This window comes from Triticum urartu, chromosome 7A (assembly GCF_056163025.1).
Source record: "Triticum urartu cultivar PI428250 chromosome 7A, HENAU_Tu73, whole genome shotgun sequence".
Classification (NCBI taxonomy): domain Eukaryota; kingdom Viridiplantae; phylum Streptophyta; class Magnoliopsida; order Poales; family Poaceae; genus Triticum; species Triticum urartu.
Window position 1 is genome coordinate 464080373 of NC_141879.1, and position 18112 is coordinate 464098484.

General features: G+C 42.7%; 2 protein-coding genes across 2 annotated transcripts; both read right to left on the minus strand.

Annotated features, from left to right (window-relative positions):
* Positions 1-2488: 2488 nt before the first annotated feature.
* LOC147959964 (uncharacterized) lies at positions 2489-2944 on the minus strand. The gene has a single exon (XM_048689550.2). The coding sequence runs from the start codon at positions 2729-2731 to the stop codon at positions 2489-2491; it is 243 nt and encodes an 80-aa protein (XP_048545507.2). The 5' UTR covers positions 2732-2944.
* LOC125524507 (uncharacterized) lies at positions 2747-3369 on the minus strand. Its single transcript, XM_048689549.2, has 2 exons — positions 3037-3369; positions 2747-2944 (listed from the first exon to the last, which is right to left on the minus strand). Exons 1-2 carry the CDS (start codon positions 3367-3369, stop codon positions 2747-2749), a joined length of 531 nt encoding a protein of 176 aa, XP_048545506.1.
* Positions 3370-18112: the final 14743 nt, after the last annotated feature.

An 18112-nucleotide genomic window follows, 5' to 3' on the forward strand; every position in this document is an offset into this window, starting at 1 on the left:
TCCCCCATGTCGTTGCTTCCTCAGCGGCGACTTCCACAACGGCACTAGCTGCAGCTGCTCCGACTCCCGCTCGCGTTGTGGCTCTGTTCTTGCTGTCGGTCGCACTGCTGCACTGCTCCTGCTTTCGTTCGTGTTGCTGCTCTGCTCTTGCTCTCGCTTGCACTGCTGCTGCTGCTGCACGACCTCCAACAGCTACAGGAGTTGCTGCTTTAGCACTCACTCGCGGTGCTACTGCACGACTTGCTCTCTGCTAGTACGTTCCCTGCTCGAGCGTCTGCTGATTTAGATCACTGCTTCTCTGCTACTAGTGCTCGAACGCCCTAAACATCTATTGCAATGCTCTGTTACTAGTTCAATCAGTTTCGACAGTAAAATTTAATTTCGACTATGAAGTTCATTTTCTTCAGTTAAGTTCAGAGTGAACAGTACTTACAGCATCTGGCGGAGTGGCCGTGGCGCGGCTGATGCGTTTTACATCTAGCACTTTTTGGTGATGTATTTTACATCATCTATTGCAGATGATATTAGGGTCCCACTTCAGATTAACGTTGTCTGTCTTGTCATGCTTCAGCCTCGTCACCGTACACCTTAGAGGAGCTGCTCCAACGACGGAACCATCCATCACAGCGGAGCAGTACCCTCGACGCCATTTCCAGAGGCCTCGGATCTTCTTCCCCGCCTCCGACAGTCACACCAGCATCATCACCATCCTCCACGTCCAACCCAATGATGCTGAGGTCCACAAGGCTATGCCAAAGAGGTTGTACACTCGTAGCATCACTTTGTTTCTCCATTCCTCTGTTCTTCCAATGTACACAAGGCTATGCCCAGGTTAACTGAAATCCTATGTTTCCAAATGCTCTGTTTTGCACGTGCATTCCTATCCTATTCCTGTGTTTTTCATGTCCTTGCGTTTATAGAATCCTCTAATTCTAAGGAGGCCTTGCAGATTTACTTCATTTTCAGATAGGCGTCAAAGAAAACTCTGTGTGTTATGTCCTGCTCCTGTCGTGCCGTCATCCACCCACCTGAGGTGCACCATCGACACAAGCGTTCACTGCAGCAGAGATCCCCCCTGCAGACTTCCTTTCACTGCCTTAGATCATCTTCCCCGTTGCCGGTAGCCACGCCAACTGCATTACCATCATCGACTGAGCAGATGAACCTGAGGCCTACACAGTTCCGGAAGAGAGGTCGCAGTCTTTCGTGTTTGCTTACGTTATACATCGGTTATTATTACCTGCTACTTTATCGTTCAATCTTAAGTTTTGAATTTCCCATGGGTCTCGTATCAAGCCAGCAACGAATAGTATCTGTCTACTATCTGGTTCATCTGGGGTCTTCTATGTGGTTCATGTTGGGTGGGCAACACACAATAGATGATCCATTGTCTATATTTTTAAACTGAAGCTATAATCTACCTGCTATCATTAGTTTTGGATCCATCCACTCGTTTGCTACCATTAGTCTTGATTTTTGCATGCGCCCCTTAGGCCTTACAAAATCTAACTATTTTTTTATTATGCATGTCAGATATTGTACACAATCGTACTGAACATGTAGAGAAAAAGGGAAGACCGTTGCGTGCGAATATAAGGTCATGCAGACACCGCTCCATGGTGGGAGAAGTGCCCCCCCTCCTGCATTTCCAGATTGTATTCCAGAGGAAGATAACTGTTCAGATGGAGATTCAGAAGGAGCCGACCATGCCTGTTTACCACCTGAGGTGTTTTCTCTAACCTGACATGTTGATGTTGGTCATATCATGCATATGGCGCCTTGCATTGCTTACATTATACATCTTATATGTCATCGGCTTAGTTTAGATTTGCTTTGTGTGAATGCCACTTGTTTGGTTTCTATATCATACTCCCACCATTCCTAAATATTTGTCTATTCAGTGATTTCAACAACGCTGTGTTTGGATGTCTGTATTGGAGGCCTATGTATTGTATTGGTTTCAATTCCAATTCAGATAGGAAACTGTAATCGACATGAATACGAATTCGGTTGTTTGGATGTATATCGAATTGGCTCACGGAATCATCCTGAGGTTTCAATACAGAATCGTGTTTGGATGTCAAACACTGGAATTGCATAGCAACATTACTATATGCACTAAAACAGTAGTTGCATGACAATAATTGGATCATTATATAGTAAAAATTATCATCAATTATTCTAGAAATCGAGGATGACATCATATAATATTGACACAAAAATAATCAAAAATAATTTTACACCAACACAGTACAACACATATAGTTTAAATAGATGTCTCAAATTCTCAACGGCACATAGTTCCAAATGTAACATCACAATTGTTGAAATAAGTAGAAGTTGAACAGTACATAGTACATAGTTCCAAATGTAACAAACCGAATAGTTTAGATAGGCAATAATACATAGTTCAAGGAATCATAACACACCAAAGAGTACATAGTTCCAAGAAGTTTAACAAGACACAGGAATCATAACTATCATAACTTCAAGGCAATAATAGCAACCAAGCCTTCCTCATGTGCATGGGAAGCTCCATTAGAGCTTCAAACAAGCGCTCATTAAGAATCAACTTTCCGTAAGAACGCAACATGTCTACTTCTGCCAACTCTGGTATCAACTCAAGTGCAGCAAGTATTTCAGAAGGAGTAGTAACCTTTGGCAATGGAAGTGGATCAGTTGTCTTCAGAGCATCCTTGAAAGTAGTCCTCATTTCTCCAATCATGCACATAATGGCATCACCTGTTCATTGTCTCTTTGGTACCGTTTCTGGAGAGACTTCAATTGTTTCTTCTAGATCTGCAGCAGTCTCAGCAGCAGTCTCGGCACCTGTCTTGGCACCTTCACCGTCCGCATGATCTTTTGAATATATCGTAGAGATGGCTTCCCAGTGCTTCACTACTTTGGTCTTGTAAGAAGCTAATGCTTTCTCCTTCTTATTAGCCTGCACAATACACCCATCAGAGAAGTAAAGTTGCTGCCCTGTTTTGTTACATACAAAAAAAAATTAAAACAATGCAAATGTATAGAAGTTACCTCCAAATATTTAGTCCACACATCGTCGCTATCAGTGGATAGCTTATTATTGACCCAATCCCAACCAAAACCGCTTTGAGAAAGGATCTTGTTAATGATTTCAAATTGATTGTCGAAAGTCCTAAGCCTTCCTGATATGTTGTTCTTCGTGATATCCTTATTGCACTTCTCCTTCACATTCTTGATAGCTGCACTGTACACATGTGATTTCCATCCATTTTGTGAATGGTCACCCATGTTGTGATGATGAACAAGTACCTCAAGCAAGGCAGTGTCCATCTCATCATCCCATGTGACATAAGTCCTCTTTCCAGTACCAGTTCCTTCAGCCATGCTGCTACAAAGAATAACAATTTTGCACAAAGGAAAGAAGTATTTCGGGTCAAATAAATGTTGAATGAGAGTGCAAATTTCGAGAAAATCCATCACATATATATTAATATGAAGATGATGCATGTACAAAAGACCACACAAGGCACCATCATGGTCAGCCAAGCTATCACACAAAAGACAATCAGCAAGCTACCATCATCACCTAGGCACTACCAATATGAGACAACCACCACCCAGGCACTACACAAAATGAGACAACCACCACCAAGGCACATCCACTAACTAATCCACCATCAACTAACTACGCCATCTCTAATTCAGCATGCTTGAGAAGGTATTCAGCATACATGTCTTGCGATAATTGTTGCCAAAAGTTGGTCCATTCATTAGTGACTTGAATAGATGTAATCAAGTCAGTTTCATCCACGGGCTCATGTTCCAAATTTGCTAGGTCAGCATCAACTTCCTGTAGCAATAAATCATCCATCATATGCTGCCTATCCCTTGCAAAGTTGTGTAACACACAACAAGCATTAATAATTCGAATCTGCAATGATTTATATTTAAATTAGCATGTCATACAGTCCATATGTTATTCAACACCATATGGACACTTGTTACCTGGTCCTTTATGTCAAAGAAAGATTGAATTCGTAGAATAGCCCATTTTTTCTTCCATAGGCCAAAAGTTCTCTCCACAACATTTCTAGCCCGAGAATGGCGCAAGTTATACAACTCTTTGTCAGTTTGGGGTTGTTGTTGACTTGAGACCCACTCTTTCAAGTGGTATCTAGTCGATCTGAATGGAGCCAGAAATCCAGGTCCATTGGTGTAGCCAGCATCCACTAAGTAGTATTTTCCTATGGTGCAGCAATTAGATTTAGCTAACATTAACACAAAAAGAAACAAAATGCCAAGAGAAACAATCATACCATGAGGTATAACAAATGCATCTTGACGATCATTTCTCATTGCATCACGCAACACTCTGGAGTCAGATGCAGATCCCTCCCAGCCAGGTAGAACATAAAGAAACTTCATGTTCCAGTCAACAACACCTAGCATGTTAGTGGTGATGTCTTGCTTTCTGTTCCTATACCTCCCTTCGTCAGCCGCAACGACAGAAACATCAACATGACACCCATCTAGTGCTCCCAAGGCATTTCCAAACCACTTCCATTTGTAATCATCTGGAGGTTCAATAGAAGGATCGGGAAGCTTGATAAACTCCCTGGTTAGGGAAAGAATGGTTGTCAACACATTCGAGAAGTGCCTACTGATAGTCTCTAAAGAACGTTTGTAAGTGCCACGCAACACTCTCATTTTAATACCATGTCCAACCACCAACAAGAACATAGCAACCTTTTCTTCTATAGTGACATATACGCTATCTTTCAGACCACACTTCATACGCAACATCATGCAAAGATCATGAAAATTCCTTTTGGTTAAGCGCAACTCATCATAGCAAGTTACTTCTGACCCATTGTACATTTCTTTCAGCAAGTACTTCCTATGAACATATCGAAGCTCTTCGTCACTAAAGCATGGAAACTCTTCGGTGCTCTTTGCGTACTAAGATAAGCTAGGCCAAGACAAACTGACTCAACATACATCGCTGTCAAGATGATCCTTTTCCTTTTTCTTCTTTTGTTCTCTTCGGTAATGGAAGCAATCAAATTCATTTGTGACATGCAGCTACAATGCAGATATATTATGTTAACTTTGGGCTAATTTCAATATAACCATGCATCATTCAAGATGACCATATGCATCAGACCACCATATGCATGAAATTCATCATAAGACAAGCATATGCATCAGACCACCACAAGCATAGTTCACAAAACTGCATATTCATACCTCAGGTCGGCCTAGATGGCTTCCAACTTTTAATCCAACCTGCAACAAGAGGATACATCAGTGCTCAGCAAATCATTGACAAAAGGGCTGGGAAGGAAAGGAAACAGAGTAGGCTGCTTGGAGATAGGGAAGAATCATGGATGAAGAAGGGGCTGGCTGGACACACAGAAGAAGGGGCGGCCCAGGAGGTGGTCTGAGGGAGAGGAGATGTGCACCGGCAGTGGTGCACCGCACGGCTGGAGAGGAAAGGAAGGGCCGGCGCCGGAGTGGACTGCCACCATTGGCTTCAGATCCGATCTGGCCATGGCGAGCAGGGGCAGAGAGAGCGAGAAGGGGTAGCGCCGGAGGAGGGGAAGGGACGGCGGCAGAGGAAGAAGGGGAGGGGAGGCGGCGACCATACCTACGCCGGCCGGCGTGGTGGGTCTGCGAGGGCGCCCCGGTCGATCTGCCCGGCGTCGGTTTCCTCTCTCGAACCCTCTGTCTCATGGTAGGGGGAGGAAAGAACTGACGAAGCGTTTTGTTTTGCGGGAGGGAAGCAATTCAGGCGAAATCGAAGGTCCAGGCCTCTGTATTGGCGTGATGGGTGGGCGCGTATGAGCGAAAACTCCAGCGTAGTCGTTTCCATTTCAGTGGGTTGTTTCAGAGTACATCCAAACGTCTGTATTGGGGTCAGCCCATTACCAAATCCAATTCAACGGCCCAATACGAACATCCAAACAAAGCCCAAGTGACTACATAAGGAACTAAATGAGTGAATCTACACTCTAAAATATGTCTATATACATCCGTATGTGGTAGTCCATTTGAAATCTCTAAAAAGACAAATATTTAGGAACGGAGGGAGTATATGGGAATTATGCAATGCCATCTTCTTTAGACAGGCATCATATACGTGAATCATGCAATGCCATCCTGTTTAGCCAGTCATCGTATATGTGAATTGTATCGTGCCATATTTTTTTCCATAATGTATTCCATTTGTCAACAATGTTTATACATTCATCTACTCTTCCTGTGCATCAGCCATTTGAGTCAGTCATGGGAAAATCTGGAGTGAAAACAAGGTCTTCTGAGTAGTCAGTGCTACCTGTCGATGCAGATTTCTTGCTGGTTACAGATAGCTCCTCAGAGGAGGATTCAGAGAGAGATGACCAGTCGTATCCCCCCCCCCCCGAGGTGCATGCTCTAATTTGGCTGGGTTATATTGCTCATATCATGCATATGGTGTCTTGCATTGTCATGCCATCTGCTTAGATTAGACATGCTTTCTGTGAATGCCTCATGTTTGCTTTCTATATCAGATATGTGAATTGCAATGCCATGTTTTCAGCCAATTATCATATATGTGAATTATGCACCGCCATGGAGCCAGGCATCATATATGTGAATTATCTCATGCCATCTTTTTTTTCATTACGTATTCCATTTTTCGACAATCTGTGTATATTGAACTACTCTTCATGTGTATCAGCCATTTGAGCCGGTTATGGAAAAAAATCTGGAGTGAAAACAAGGTCTTCAGAGTAGGCAATGGTACCTGTTGAAGCATATATCTCGATGGTTACAGGGAGCTCCTCAGAGGAGGATTCAGAGACAGATGACCAGTCCTATATCCCACCTGAGGTGTATGCTCTAAGTTGCAATGTTTATATTTCTCATATGATGCATATGGTGTCTTGCATTTCTTAGTTTAGACATCATATGCACAATATTGAATTCTATCTGCTTAGTTTAGAGATCATACATGCGAGTGCCAGCTGCTTAGTATATGAATCAATTATGTCAATTATATCATGCCATCTTGTATACTTAGACAACATGTATGTGAATTATTTCATCCCAACCTATTTTAGAAAGACATCATATAGTTTTGTCATGTCATCCTGTTTAGGTACTCATCATATGTTGAATTATGCCATTATATCCTGTTAAGTTATCCATCATATATCTGAAACTGTGTCATGCTATCATGTTTAGTTAGGCATGATATATGTGAAATTGTGTCATGCTGTCCTGTTTGGTTAGACAACATATATGTGAATTACCACATCTGTCTATCATACAATGTATGTACGTTCAAGTTCTTTTCTTGTTTATCAGCCATTTGAATTGGAGGGGGTGATGGCAGTATCTAAGGGAGCAAACACCCGTTCTTCACAAAAGACAGTGCTACCCATCGATGCAGATAGAACCATGGTTGTACTGGCCCACAAACTAGCCCCATCACACATAATCGAGACTCTTCTAGATTGCACACTTACACCATTGGGCAGAGAACCAGCTACAACCCATCTAACCGCAACCCCAGCGGATAGTAACCCACTTATAGTTGACAAAGCACCATGTCCACCACAGAGTACCCCCACACGAGCAGTTTGTAAAGCTACTGCAGTGCCCAAAGCACGAAGACCACCACAGCTAACCCAAACTCCATGTTTAAAGCAGAAGAGCAACTGTTCTCAAGTCAGATTCCGTAGCTATGGTCCATACTCCTTTGTTGTTGCATCACTGTACTTACTCATACCAACTACTTCCGAATTTAAAGGATCCAATTGACTCCAATGGCGCAACAAGTATGTTTTAAACCTATTTCTTTAACTGGATTGCTGTTCTAACTTCTTGCTCTATGTTGATTTCAGTTTAAGTTGTATAAACAGTTATGTTCTCATGTGATGCACATTAAAGTGCTGCCAATGCTGTGTAGTTTCTCACACTTATATTCTGTCTATACTGATGTGTCTTAAAAATATATGAGTTGAATTGTGTCTCTATCTTGATTAGGGAACATAAAGTAGAATGGTATGGACAATACAGTGACCATAGTACATAGATATATGTTTGTTTCATGCTGTTATCCTGTCCACCTTACTACTGAACCAGTTTACCAAAATGAGTTTCGTATACTACAAGCTAAACCTGTGATGCGTCTGCTTGTTTCTCTTGTAGTATGCAAACAAAATATTGGAGAAGAGCACCCCACTATGCAATGGTAGAGAAAGTAATGCAGATAAGGTTCAAGATAGTGAGACAACCCTGTTGGTCTCCAAGAAAGGTGATAAAAACGATCTTGTAGACAGTGAGAAAACCCCACAGTCCTGCATTGATGTAGTGTTCGTGTTACTGGCCAGTACCGCTGGCACCAGCTCTTTGAACTCGCTGCCTGAATCACTTCGGCTTCTTCAGTCTCAGCTACAAGATGAAAGGTATCAGTTAGCTATGCTGCGGCAAGAAGCCGAAGGACAGAGGAAGTCCCTGCAGAATTCAGATGCATACTTTCTTGTGCAACAGCAAGCGCTGGAGGATTTAAGCACCAAACAAAAGAAAGTTAATAAGCTTGCTAAGCATCTTGCCAGCATTATGGGTACCCAGGATATTGTTTCTTGAACTCTTCTGAAGTGGTTTCAGTTCTGGACTTGTTTTGCTGCGGCGTTTATATGCTGCTTTGTTCCCTATATTTGCACTAGTGGCGAACTTTGATGTCCAGTGGATGTAATATGTGTAATAACCGTGATAGCCTAGCATAAGTTGCTTGCTTATTTATTTCCTTGTTGTCTTGTTTATTTGTTTGCTTGTAGTCAGTGCAGTTCTTTTTCCGCGGTTTGCTAGTGGCTGCAATAACCTATTTTTTAAAACTAGGCCACAATAACCATGGGTAATATTTACTGTAGTGACACTGGGCCTCCTACGGGCCATAGAAATAGTGGGCCTTCTACGGGTCGTAGAAACAGTAGGCCTTCTACGGGCCGTAGAAACAATGGGCCTTCTACGGGCTGTATCATCAATGGGCCTTATACGGGTCGTATGATCGATTGGCCAAACATGGGCCAATAATAGGTCGCATTATGGCCGTAAACGGGCTAGAGTTGGAATCGTCCGTTCATGGGCTGACCATAACGGGCCATCGTTAATAGGCCGTATTTGATGGCGCTATGAAAACGGCTCAACGTATTAACGGACCACAAACGGGCCGACTGTAACCACGGGCTGAATTTGGCCCACAAGCAAAAAATGACAGTAACGGGCCGTAAGTAAACGAATGCTGGAAATGAGCCCAAGAAAAAATGGGCTCTGAGAAGGCCGAAAGATAACATGGGCTGGAAACGGCCCAACAGAATAACGGGCCCTTAATGGGTATAAAGTGATACACTGTTCATTATGGGCCAGTTTCACCACGGGCCGTTAATGGGTGTAAAGCGATACACTGTTCATTACGGGCTAGTTTCACCACGGGCCGTTAATAGGCCAAGAGTTACATAGGGCCTCATATGGGCCGAAAGACGTCATGGGCCATACATGGGCCAGAAGTGAAAACGGGATGGAATCATATTGGATGGCCCAGATGACGCTACTGGGCCTAATTCGGATAGGGCGTAACGGGCCTTGGGTTAGCGGGCTGTAGATGGGCTATATGCGAACAGGACATTAACAGGCTTTCCATGGGCCGGCTCGCCACCTTTTGACCAAGTCAAATGGGCCGGCCTTTTCACAGGAATGGGCCTCTATTGGGCCGTGCCATGTGTCGACGTATCATAGGCGCCTTCTGTCCAATGAGTGGATGACATCTGTCCCAACGATGAGCCGACACGTGTTTCCTCCAGCCAATGATGATTTTACACGTGGAAAATCCCCATTGGTCGGGGCTGTTAACGGGTTATCGAATCCAAAACCTGACCCGATAGCTTAACGGTGTTCCGTTATGGTGGATGCCACGTGTCGGTCACCCTTGACCAAAGCACTTCTGTGATGCGTGATTTATCGTCATGGAAGTGCACACTTCCGTGATGATAATTTTAGTAATGTCATGGAACACTTCTACGACGGCAAAGGTATGACTATCTTGATTCTGTCATAAAATCGTCATGGATGTACATGCATGACAAAAAACGCGACCTACTGTGACAAACACGTATCATCACAGAAGTGTATTTTTTTGTAGTGTAGGTGCACTAGTTCAGCGAAGAGATGGTGATACAAGTGCAATATGGATGGTATATATAGGTTTTTGTATTCTGAAAATATAAAAACAGCAAGGTAACTAATGATAAAAGTGAGCAAAAAAAGTATTGCAATGCGTTGAAACAAGTCCTAGGCTTCATACTTTCACTAGAGCAATTTCTCTCAACAATAATAACATAATTGGATCATATAACTATCCCTCAACATGCAACAAAGAGTCACTCCAAAGTCACTAATAGCGGAGAACAAACGAAGAAATTATTGTAGGGTACGAAACCACCTCAAAGTTATCCTTTCTGATCGATCTATTCAAGAGTCCGTAGTAAAATAACACGAAGCTATTCTTTCCGTTCAATCTATCCTAGAGTTCGTACTAGAATAACACCTTAAGACACAAATCAACCAAAACCCTAATGTCACCTAGATACTCCAATGTCACCTCAAGTATCCGTGGGTATGATTATACGATATGCGTCACACAATCTCAGATTCATCTATTAAATCAACACAAAGAACTTCAAAGAGTGCCCCAAAGTTTCTACCGGAGAGTCAAGACGAAAACGTGTGCCAACCCCTATGCATAAGTTCACGAGGTCACGGAACCCGCAAGTTGATCACCAAATCATACACCAAGTAGATCACGTGAATATCCCATTGTCACCACAGATAAGCACAAGCAAGACATACATCAAGTGTTCTCAAATCCTTAAAGACTCAATCTGATAAGATAACTTCAAAGGGAAAACCCAATCCATTACAAAGAGTAGAGGGGGAGAAACATCATAAGATCAAACTATAATAGCAAAGCTCGCGATACATCAAGATCGTGCCAAATCAAGAACACGAGAGAGAGAGAGAGAGATCAAACACATAGCTACTGGTACATACCCTCAGCCCCAAGGGTGAACTACTCCCTCCTCGTCATGGAGAGCGCCGGGATGATGAAGATGGCCACCGGAGAGGGATTCCCCCCTCCGGCAAGGTGCCAGAACGGGTCTAGATTGGTTTTCGGTGGCTACAGAGGCTTGCGGCGGCGGAACTCCCGATCTAAGTTTCTTTATGGAAGTTTGGGGTTATATAAGAGGCGTTGGCGTCGGGAACAAGTCAGGGGGGTCCACGAGACGGCCACAAGGTAGGGGGGCGTGCCCAGGGGGTAGGGCGCACCCCCACCCTCGTGGGTGCCTCGGGACTCCTCTGGCCCATCTCCAATACTCCGTGGGCTTCTTCTGGTCCAAAAATAATCTCCATAAATTTTCAGGTCAATTGGGCTCCATTTGATATTCATTTTCTGCGATACTCAAAAACAAGGAAAAAAAGAAACTCACACTAGGCTCTAGGTTAATAGGTTAGTCCCAAAAATCATATAAAATAGCATATAAATGCATATAAAACATCCTAGATGGATAATATAATAGCATGGGACAATAAAAATTATAGATACATTCGAGACGTATCAGACATCATCACCAATAAGAGAGAAATACGGGAAGCAGAAATCTCCACTATGCTTGCTAATTATACTTTTAAAGATGGAGTACCTAAAAAACTCGGAGATCTGGGAATACCAACTACACCTTGCTCCATCAAAAATAATTATGTGAAAACTGCTTTATGTGATTTGGGAGCTGGTGTTAGTGTTATGCCTTTCTCTTTATATAAAAGACTTGATTTGAATAAGCTCACACCTACTGAAATATCTTTGCAAATGGCTGACAAATCAACTGCCATACCTATCGGTATTTGTGAGGATGTGCCCGTTGTTGTTGCTAATGTTACTATTTTGACTGACTTTGTTATACTTGAGATGTCCGAGGACGACAACATGTCGATTATCCTTGGTAGACCCTTCTTGAATACTGCAGGGGCTGTTATTGATTGCAATAAAAGCAAGGTCACTTTTCATATCAATGGTAATGAGCATATCGTGCACTTTCCGAAGAAACAATTCCAAGTGAATGGTATTAATGTTATTGAAAAATTTCCAATAAACACTATTGGAAGCTTCCAACTACCTCTACCTACTGCCAAAAAGAAATATGAAATGCTTATTGTTGGAGACATTCATATCCCCGTTGAGGTAACTTAGTGATTTACAAAGGTTCTTTGGTTTCATGCTAATCGAAAGTGCTTGTTAATAAGACTTGATCAACCTTATTAATGGATCATTTTTTAGAGGTATGAAGTTGATGAATTTAGTAAGCACTACCTTTTGTCCCTATCTTTTGTTTTCTGTTTTTATTAGTTAAATGAAATAAAATGTCATGTTTTGTCTGTTTTCTGAATTTCCCGTGCAATAAAAAATGACCCAAAAATAAAAGTTCTCATAATGCCCTGAAAATTTAAAACGAAATTTTCCTGAATATTTAAGATTTTTTGGTGCAAGTAACATCAGAGGGAGGTGCACCAGGTGGGAACAACCCACCTAGGCGCGCCAAGACCCCCAGGTGCGCCCTGGTGGGTTGTGGTCCCCACATGGGCCTCCTCACTTATCCCTTCACACCACATCGTCACCTACCTCCAGAAAAATTTCCCCATTGCTCTCTCTCTCGCTCGTGTTCTTGTTCTCAAACCCGCGGATTTCGATCTCTTTGCTCGAAGCTCCATTTCCAAAACTGTTTCGGGGGATTTTTGCTTGGTATGTGACTCCTCCGTTTGTCCAATTAGTTTTTGTTTTAGTGGTTTATATTTTGAATAATTAGCTACTCTTGGTGCTGTTGTAGATGAGCTTGCATGTTGAATTCTTAGATTTCTAAGTAGTTTGAATGCTTGCTATGGCCTCCATATATCCTTATGAGTAGTTGCTATCAATCTTGTAAAGCTTTGTTGAGAAAATTTTGTGGACTAAAATTTTCAGAATTTTTTTCATAGGAAAAAGATGAATATCTTTAGGAAGTTTGCTTCCAAGAAAAACTCAAAAGGAGTTATTCGGAATTCGTCTGACAGTGATCTCCATACCCGGAGGTTGGCGTAAGTACGGCCATGCAAATGGCCGCATACCCCGTTCATGGAAGGGGCTGGAATCCTTCAAGAGTTTGCACAATATGCTGCTAATGCCGGCCTCGCCGACTTCATCACAGCTGAATGTGAGCAGTATCATCTCCTCACAAATTCCTTTGTGCAAAGTTTTCATTTTCTTCCTAGGAATAATCCCCCTGTAGTGGAGTTTAATTTATATGTTGAAACCCGTCAAATACCACTTATTGAATTTTGTGACATATGTATGATTCCTTCTGGCGGGAGTTTAGTTGAGCCTTGACCCACGGAGTTTGATGGCTTTTACCACACTCTTACAGCGGGGTATGAGAGAGGGACGTCGGGTGTCACCGCCACTAGCATACACTTTCCTACCTTGCATTACTTTGATTCAATTATTGCTAAGTGTTTGCTTGCTAGAGAGAAAGTAGGCGCACTCAGCGCACCAGACTTTGTTGTTTTGTATCGCGCACTTCACGGCGACAACACTTATAGCCTAGGAGCTATCGTGGCATGTCGCATCCACATTAACGGATCCAAGGGCAAAATACATGGTGGGTATTTATGCTACTCGCTTGGCAACTCACTTTAACATTCAGATACGCTAACATGATTATCGTTTGCGCAAGGTTTACCTAGATCGTGCGGCCATGGAACACCACCAGTTTATTGCACGTGATTTTCCTGACATTCCTATCCCTTATAACCTGGGTTTTAGTGAAAACACTCGTGATATTATTCCACTGCCTGCACCTGCTTTGTTTGATCCTTTTTGCTAGAGGCGGACACAGGATTATGCCTGGGGACATCATCTCATATCGGAACAACTAGGCTGCAGCAGAGGAGGAGCCTCAGCAGTGGGATCCGTGGATTCCCGCTCCTCAGCACCCCGACTACTATCCAGGCTACTGATCGATTACCAAGTTAGGCCAAAAGCCTAAGCTTGGGGGAGTACATATTTCCACCGGTATTATATTCATGTTCACTTATTTTATTTGTCGGTGTCCACACTTTTCCATTGTATCATCCATGTTAAATTTATTTTCTCGCTTTCTTCTTGTGTGTTTGAAAAACTTTCAGAAAATCCAAAAATATTTCCTATTTCTTTTTGATTTTCCTTCCTAGAGTAGTTAGCTGTAGCGCTAAAAAGAAAACACAAAAAGATTTCCTAGTTCTTCTTTTGCTTGTTGGTAGCTTTCCCGTGTAAATAGTTTTTCTCATTTTTTCTTTTCCCTTTTATTTGCTTGTTCAAGAAAACCAAAGACTCCAAAAATATTTCATTGTGTTTCTCTGAATTTCTTTTCTTTTTATTTCAGTCGTACCAAGGAGAATACCACGATGAAAATGTTGAGTGGCTCTCATATGCATTATTATTGATCTAAAAAAGAGCCCATATTACTTTGTTTTCTCCTGTTGAATAAAATGTTTGCAGATTCCAGCTTAGTCCACGGCACTCTTGCACTATTATTATTTTCACATCGTTCGGTCGTGCAAGTGAAAGGCAATAATAACGATATTCAATGAACTGGCTGTGATAGAGAAAAACGGGTATGAACTCGACTTGTTTTGTTTTCGTAAATATGTTTAACCTAGTATCCATGATTCAGCCCATTATGATTAAACATGTTTGCAATGACATTCAGAGATGATAGTTTATCATGCCATGCATAATTATCTAGGAGTGGATAATGATTTATCTTGGATATCAACATTGCGTTAAAATGATTGTGATGTAGTATGATGATATGGTATCCTCCTCTGAATGTTCGAGTGGCTTGACTTGGCACATGTTCATGCATGTAGTTGAATCAGAACCAATATAGCCTCCATGATATTTATGTTCATGTTGTTCATATCGTACTCATGCTAGTGTCCAATGTTACTTATGCATAATGCATGTTCATGACCGTTGTTGCTCTCTAGCTGGCCGCTTCTCAACCTAATTGCTAGCCTTCGCGTGTACTAAGTGGGAATTCTGCTTGTACATCAAAAACCTTGAACCCAAGTTGTTCCAGATGAGTCCACGATACCTATCTATATGCGGTATTACCCTGCCGTCCTAAGTAAATTTGCATGTGCCATCTCTAAAAAAATCAAATAAATATCTTTTTTGTGTGCATGGATCGTTCATGAAACTGTAACATCCCAAATTTTCAATTTGGAATGTTATACATTAGATCATCATTGCATATCATATTTTACTGCATTTTGGCTTGATCCTAGAAATTATACGCAACTCAAGGACCTACGGAGAGAGTTGGGGATTTCATTATTTTCATATTCGAGTTTTCTCGAATTTTGAAAAGAGGATCATTTGATTTTAATTATTTTCTCTTCGAATATTTCTTTTATAAAAATAAAAGAAAGAGGATAAAATGACTTCCTCAAAATAGAGAAATATCGAAGATTTAATATTAAAATAAAATAAGATTTTTATTCGGAGTTTTATAGCTATTTTATTTGAATTAGGAAAATATGTGTTTTTAAAAATTGCATTTTAGGCCCAAATAAATGTTCACCTTGTCCGGCTTATTTTTCGAGGACGGGCAAAATTGTTTCGGGACTTTTGGAGTCCGTTTAGTATTTCTTTTCTTTTTTTCTCTGCATGTCGGAATTTTTTTTAAGTCAACCGACTCCGGGCCGTACCTGTGCGAGACTCCGCCCGGGGGGGCTTTATAAGCCGCCACCCCCGAGCCGCCGAAGCCCACAGCCGCCTGCCGAAGCCCACCCACGCCTCGCGCCCTAACCCTAGCCGCCACGCCGCCACCGCCGACACGCGCCGCCGCCACGTGCCGCCGCGTCGCCATGCGCCATTGCCGGAGCCGCACCGCCGCCGCGCCGCCTCGTCGAACCCGAGGTAGCAGCCTCGGTTTTCGTGAGAAAACCGTTTGTTTTTTTTCGAAACCCTAGATCCGTTTTTTAGATCCGGTTTGGTTTATTTTTTCAGTTTAGTTATTTAATGAATGCCCGTTTTTACGTTCGTTTTAACGAACAGTTTTCACTGTTTAGCCGCAGACAGCGAACGTTCGTTCGTTAGCCTGTTCGTCAGTTTTTTTTTCTAGGATTTTCCGCGATTATTTTCGATCGCATTTCTGATCCGATATTCGTTTTAGTATGATTTTTTGCTCATTTATCGGAATCAGGCGATTCAAGCGCCCAGAGTTTCGTCTCGAATCCCTCTTACCGTTTAACCAACTTGAACAAGTTTTTGCTACTGTAAAATTTGACTTTAGTCCAGAATAGTAAATGAAGCTTGTTTCTTTCGCCGTTTGAGTTTCGTTGCTCCGTTTGATTTGATTCTTTTTGCAAACAGGAGTTCCTAAGTTGAACTTTCTGGTTAGATCTTCTTACTTGTGCTTTACCCGTGCCCTTGTTTGATTGCTTATTGGATGCTTGTTTGATTGCGATAGAGTACCCGGAGTGCGAAGCGTGCTACATCGAGTCTCTAGGTTTCACGGATCATCAGCAAGGCAAGTAACACTTTGATCATATCCCCTTTATCACCCAGTTTTATGCATTAGTTTCAACCCTCAAACATTGCACGGTTAGGACTTGATAACATGTGGGATTGGGAAGTAGATGAGGTAGTACCTATTCACCTGTTTATTATCAAACCCTTGGGAGTTACTTCTACGCTGCTTATATTGCTATGCTATGCTCGTAGACATGGATTGGGTTTGAGTGAATCCATGACAGATGTGAGATTGTAAATTAATGGTTCAACTTAAGGTGGCAACTTTAATACACATCTGGGTGGATTGCTTGTCGGGCACCTGGAGAATCCAGTGTTGTTGAAAGTGCTAATGGCACTTAAGCTATATTTTGGTGTGATGACAATGTGGTTAGTTGAACTAATATCGGTCGCTAAAGTTTATCTCAGGTTATTGGTTCTAAGTGCCCGCAATGGAGATGTGCGACCCCCAATTTCAAAAAGGACAAAGGCGTGGTCTTTCGACGCTTCGAAGGTTTAGTTTTGGTTTGCTTCGAGTCGTAGGAAAGACCGCACTATTAAGAGGGGTCTGTGTGGATAAATGTTGTGTGGGAATGCCTTTGTCGAGCCTTACTCTCTTACCCTTCCCACTCCAACCACCTCATATGAACCTAGTGTGTGTGTTGTGGTACTCAGAAAGTTGCAACAGTAAGTTACTGGGTACCCCGTGCGCACGGGGTACTAGGTAACTCTCTAGGTACCCCGTGCGCACGGGGCCTTTTGACCCCCGTGCGCATGGGGTACTGCATAACTCTCTGGATACCCCGTGCACACGGGGTTTTGACCCCCGTGCGCACGGGGTGGTGCATTTGTCTCTGGATACCCCGTGCGCATGGGGCTGACTTAGCCCGTGCGCACGGGGTCCAACGGGCAGAAATCCCCACCAGCCCATGAACACTATAAAAAGGCCTTTCTTCCTCCTCCAACCTTCAACCCTAATGTCTTGTTGAGCTCCACCATTGCTACACCCCATTTTGCTCAATACTCTCAATCCATCCACCCAAACTTGTTGAAACTTTGGGGATTGGGAGAGCAAGACCCGATCTACAACTTGACCAAACCAAATCGCGTTCCCCGCAACATTTCTTCCCCATTGACTTGTTACTCTTGGAGCTTGGGCTCCTAGGCGGTTAGAGGTTCCTCCGGAAGCTTCCTTGCTTGTGGTGTGCTCCAGAGAAGTTTGTAAAGGTGTGGTGGTCGCCTTCAAGACCAACCCCGAGTGGTTCGAGGCTCATCCGTTGGGGGTGACTCGAAGGAAAATACGGTGAGCCCTTGGTGGCATTCCGCAAGCTTTGGCTCCGGCACCGCTCCAAACGGAGATTAGCTCTTCCCCAAGGAAGAGTGAACTTCAGGTTAACATCCGCTTCCTCGTCTCACTTGTGGTTAATCCTTTCCCGCACCTTTCTTTGTTGTTGTATGCTTGTTGGCTTGCTAAGTAGTTTGTTGCCTAGCTTTTCTTCT

Excerpts from the sequence above, each read along its gene's own strand:
- LOC147959964 (XM_048689550.2), bottom strand. The coding sequence starts at position 2,731 with ATGTGCATGATTGGAGAAATGAGGACTACTTTCAAGGATGCTCTGAAG.
- LOC125524507 (XM_048689549.2), bottom strand. The coding sequence starts at position 3,369 with ATGGCTGAAGGAACTGGTACTGGAAAGAGGACTTATGTCACATGGGAT. Across the intron at positions 2,945-3,036 it reads TGTGGACTAAATATTTGGAG|GCTAATAAGAAGGAGAAAGC; the intron begins GTAACTTCTATA and ends TGTATTGTGCAG.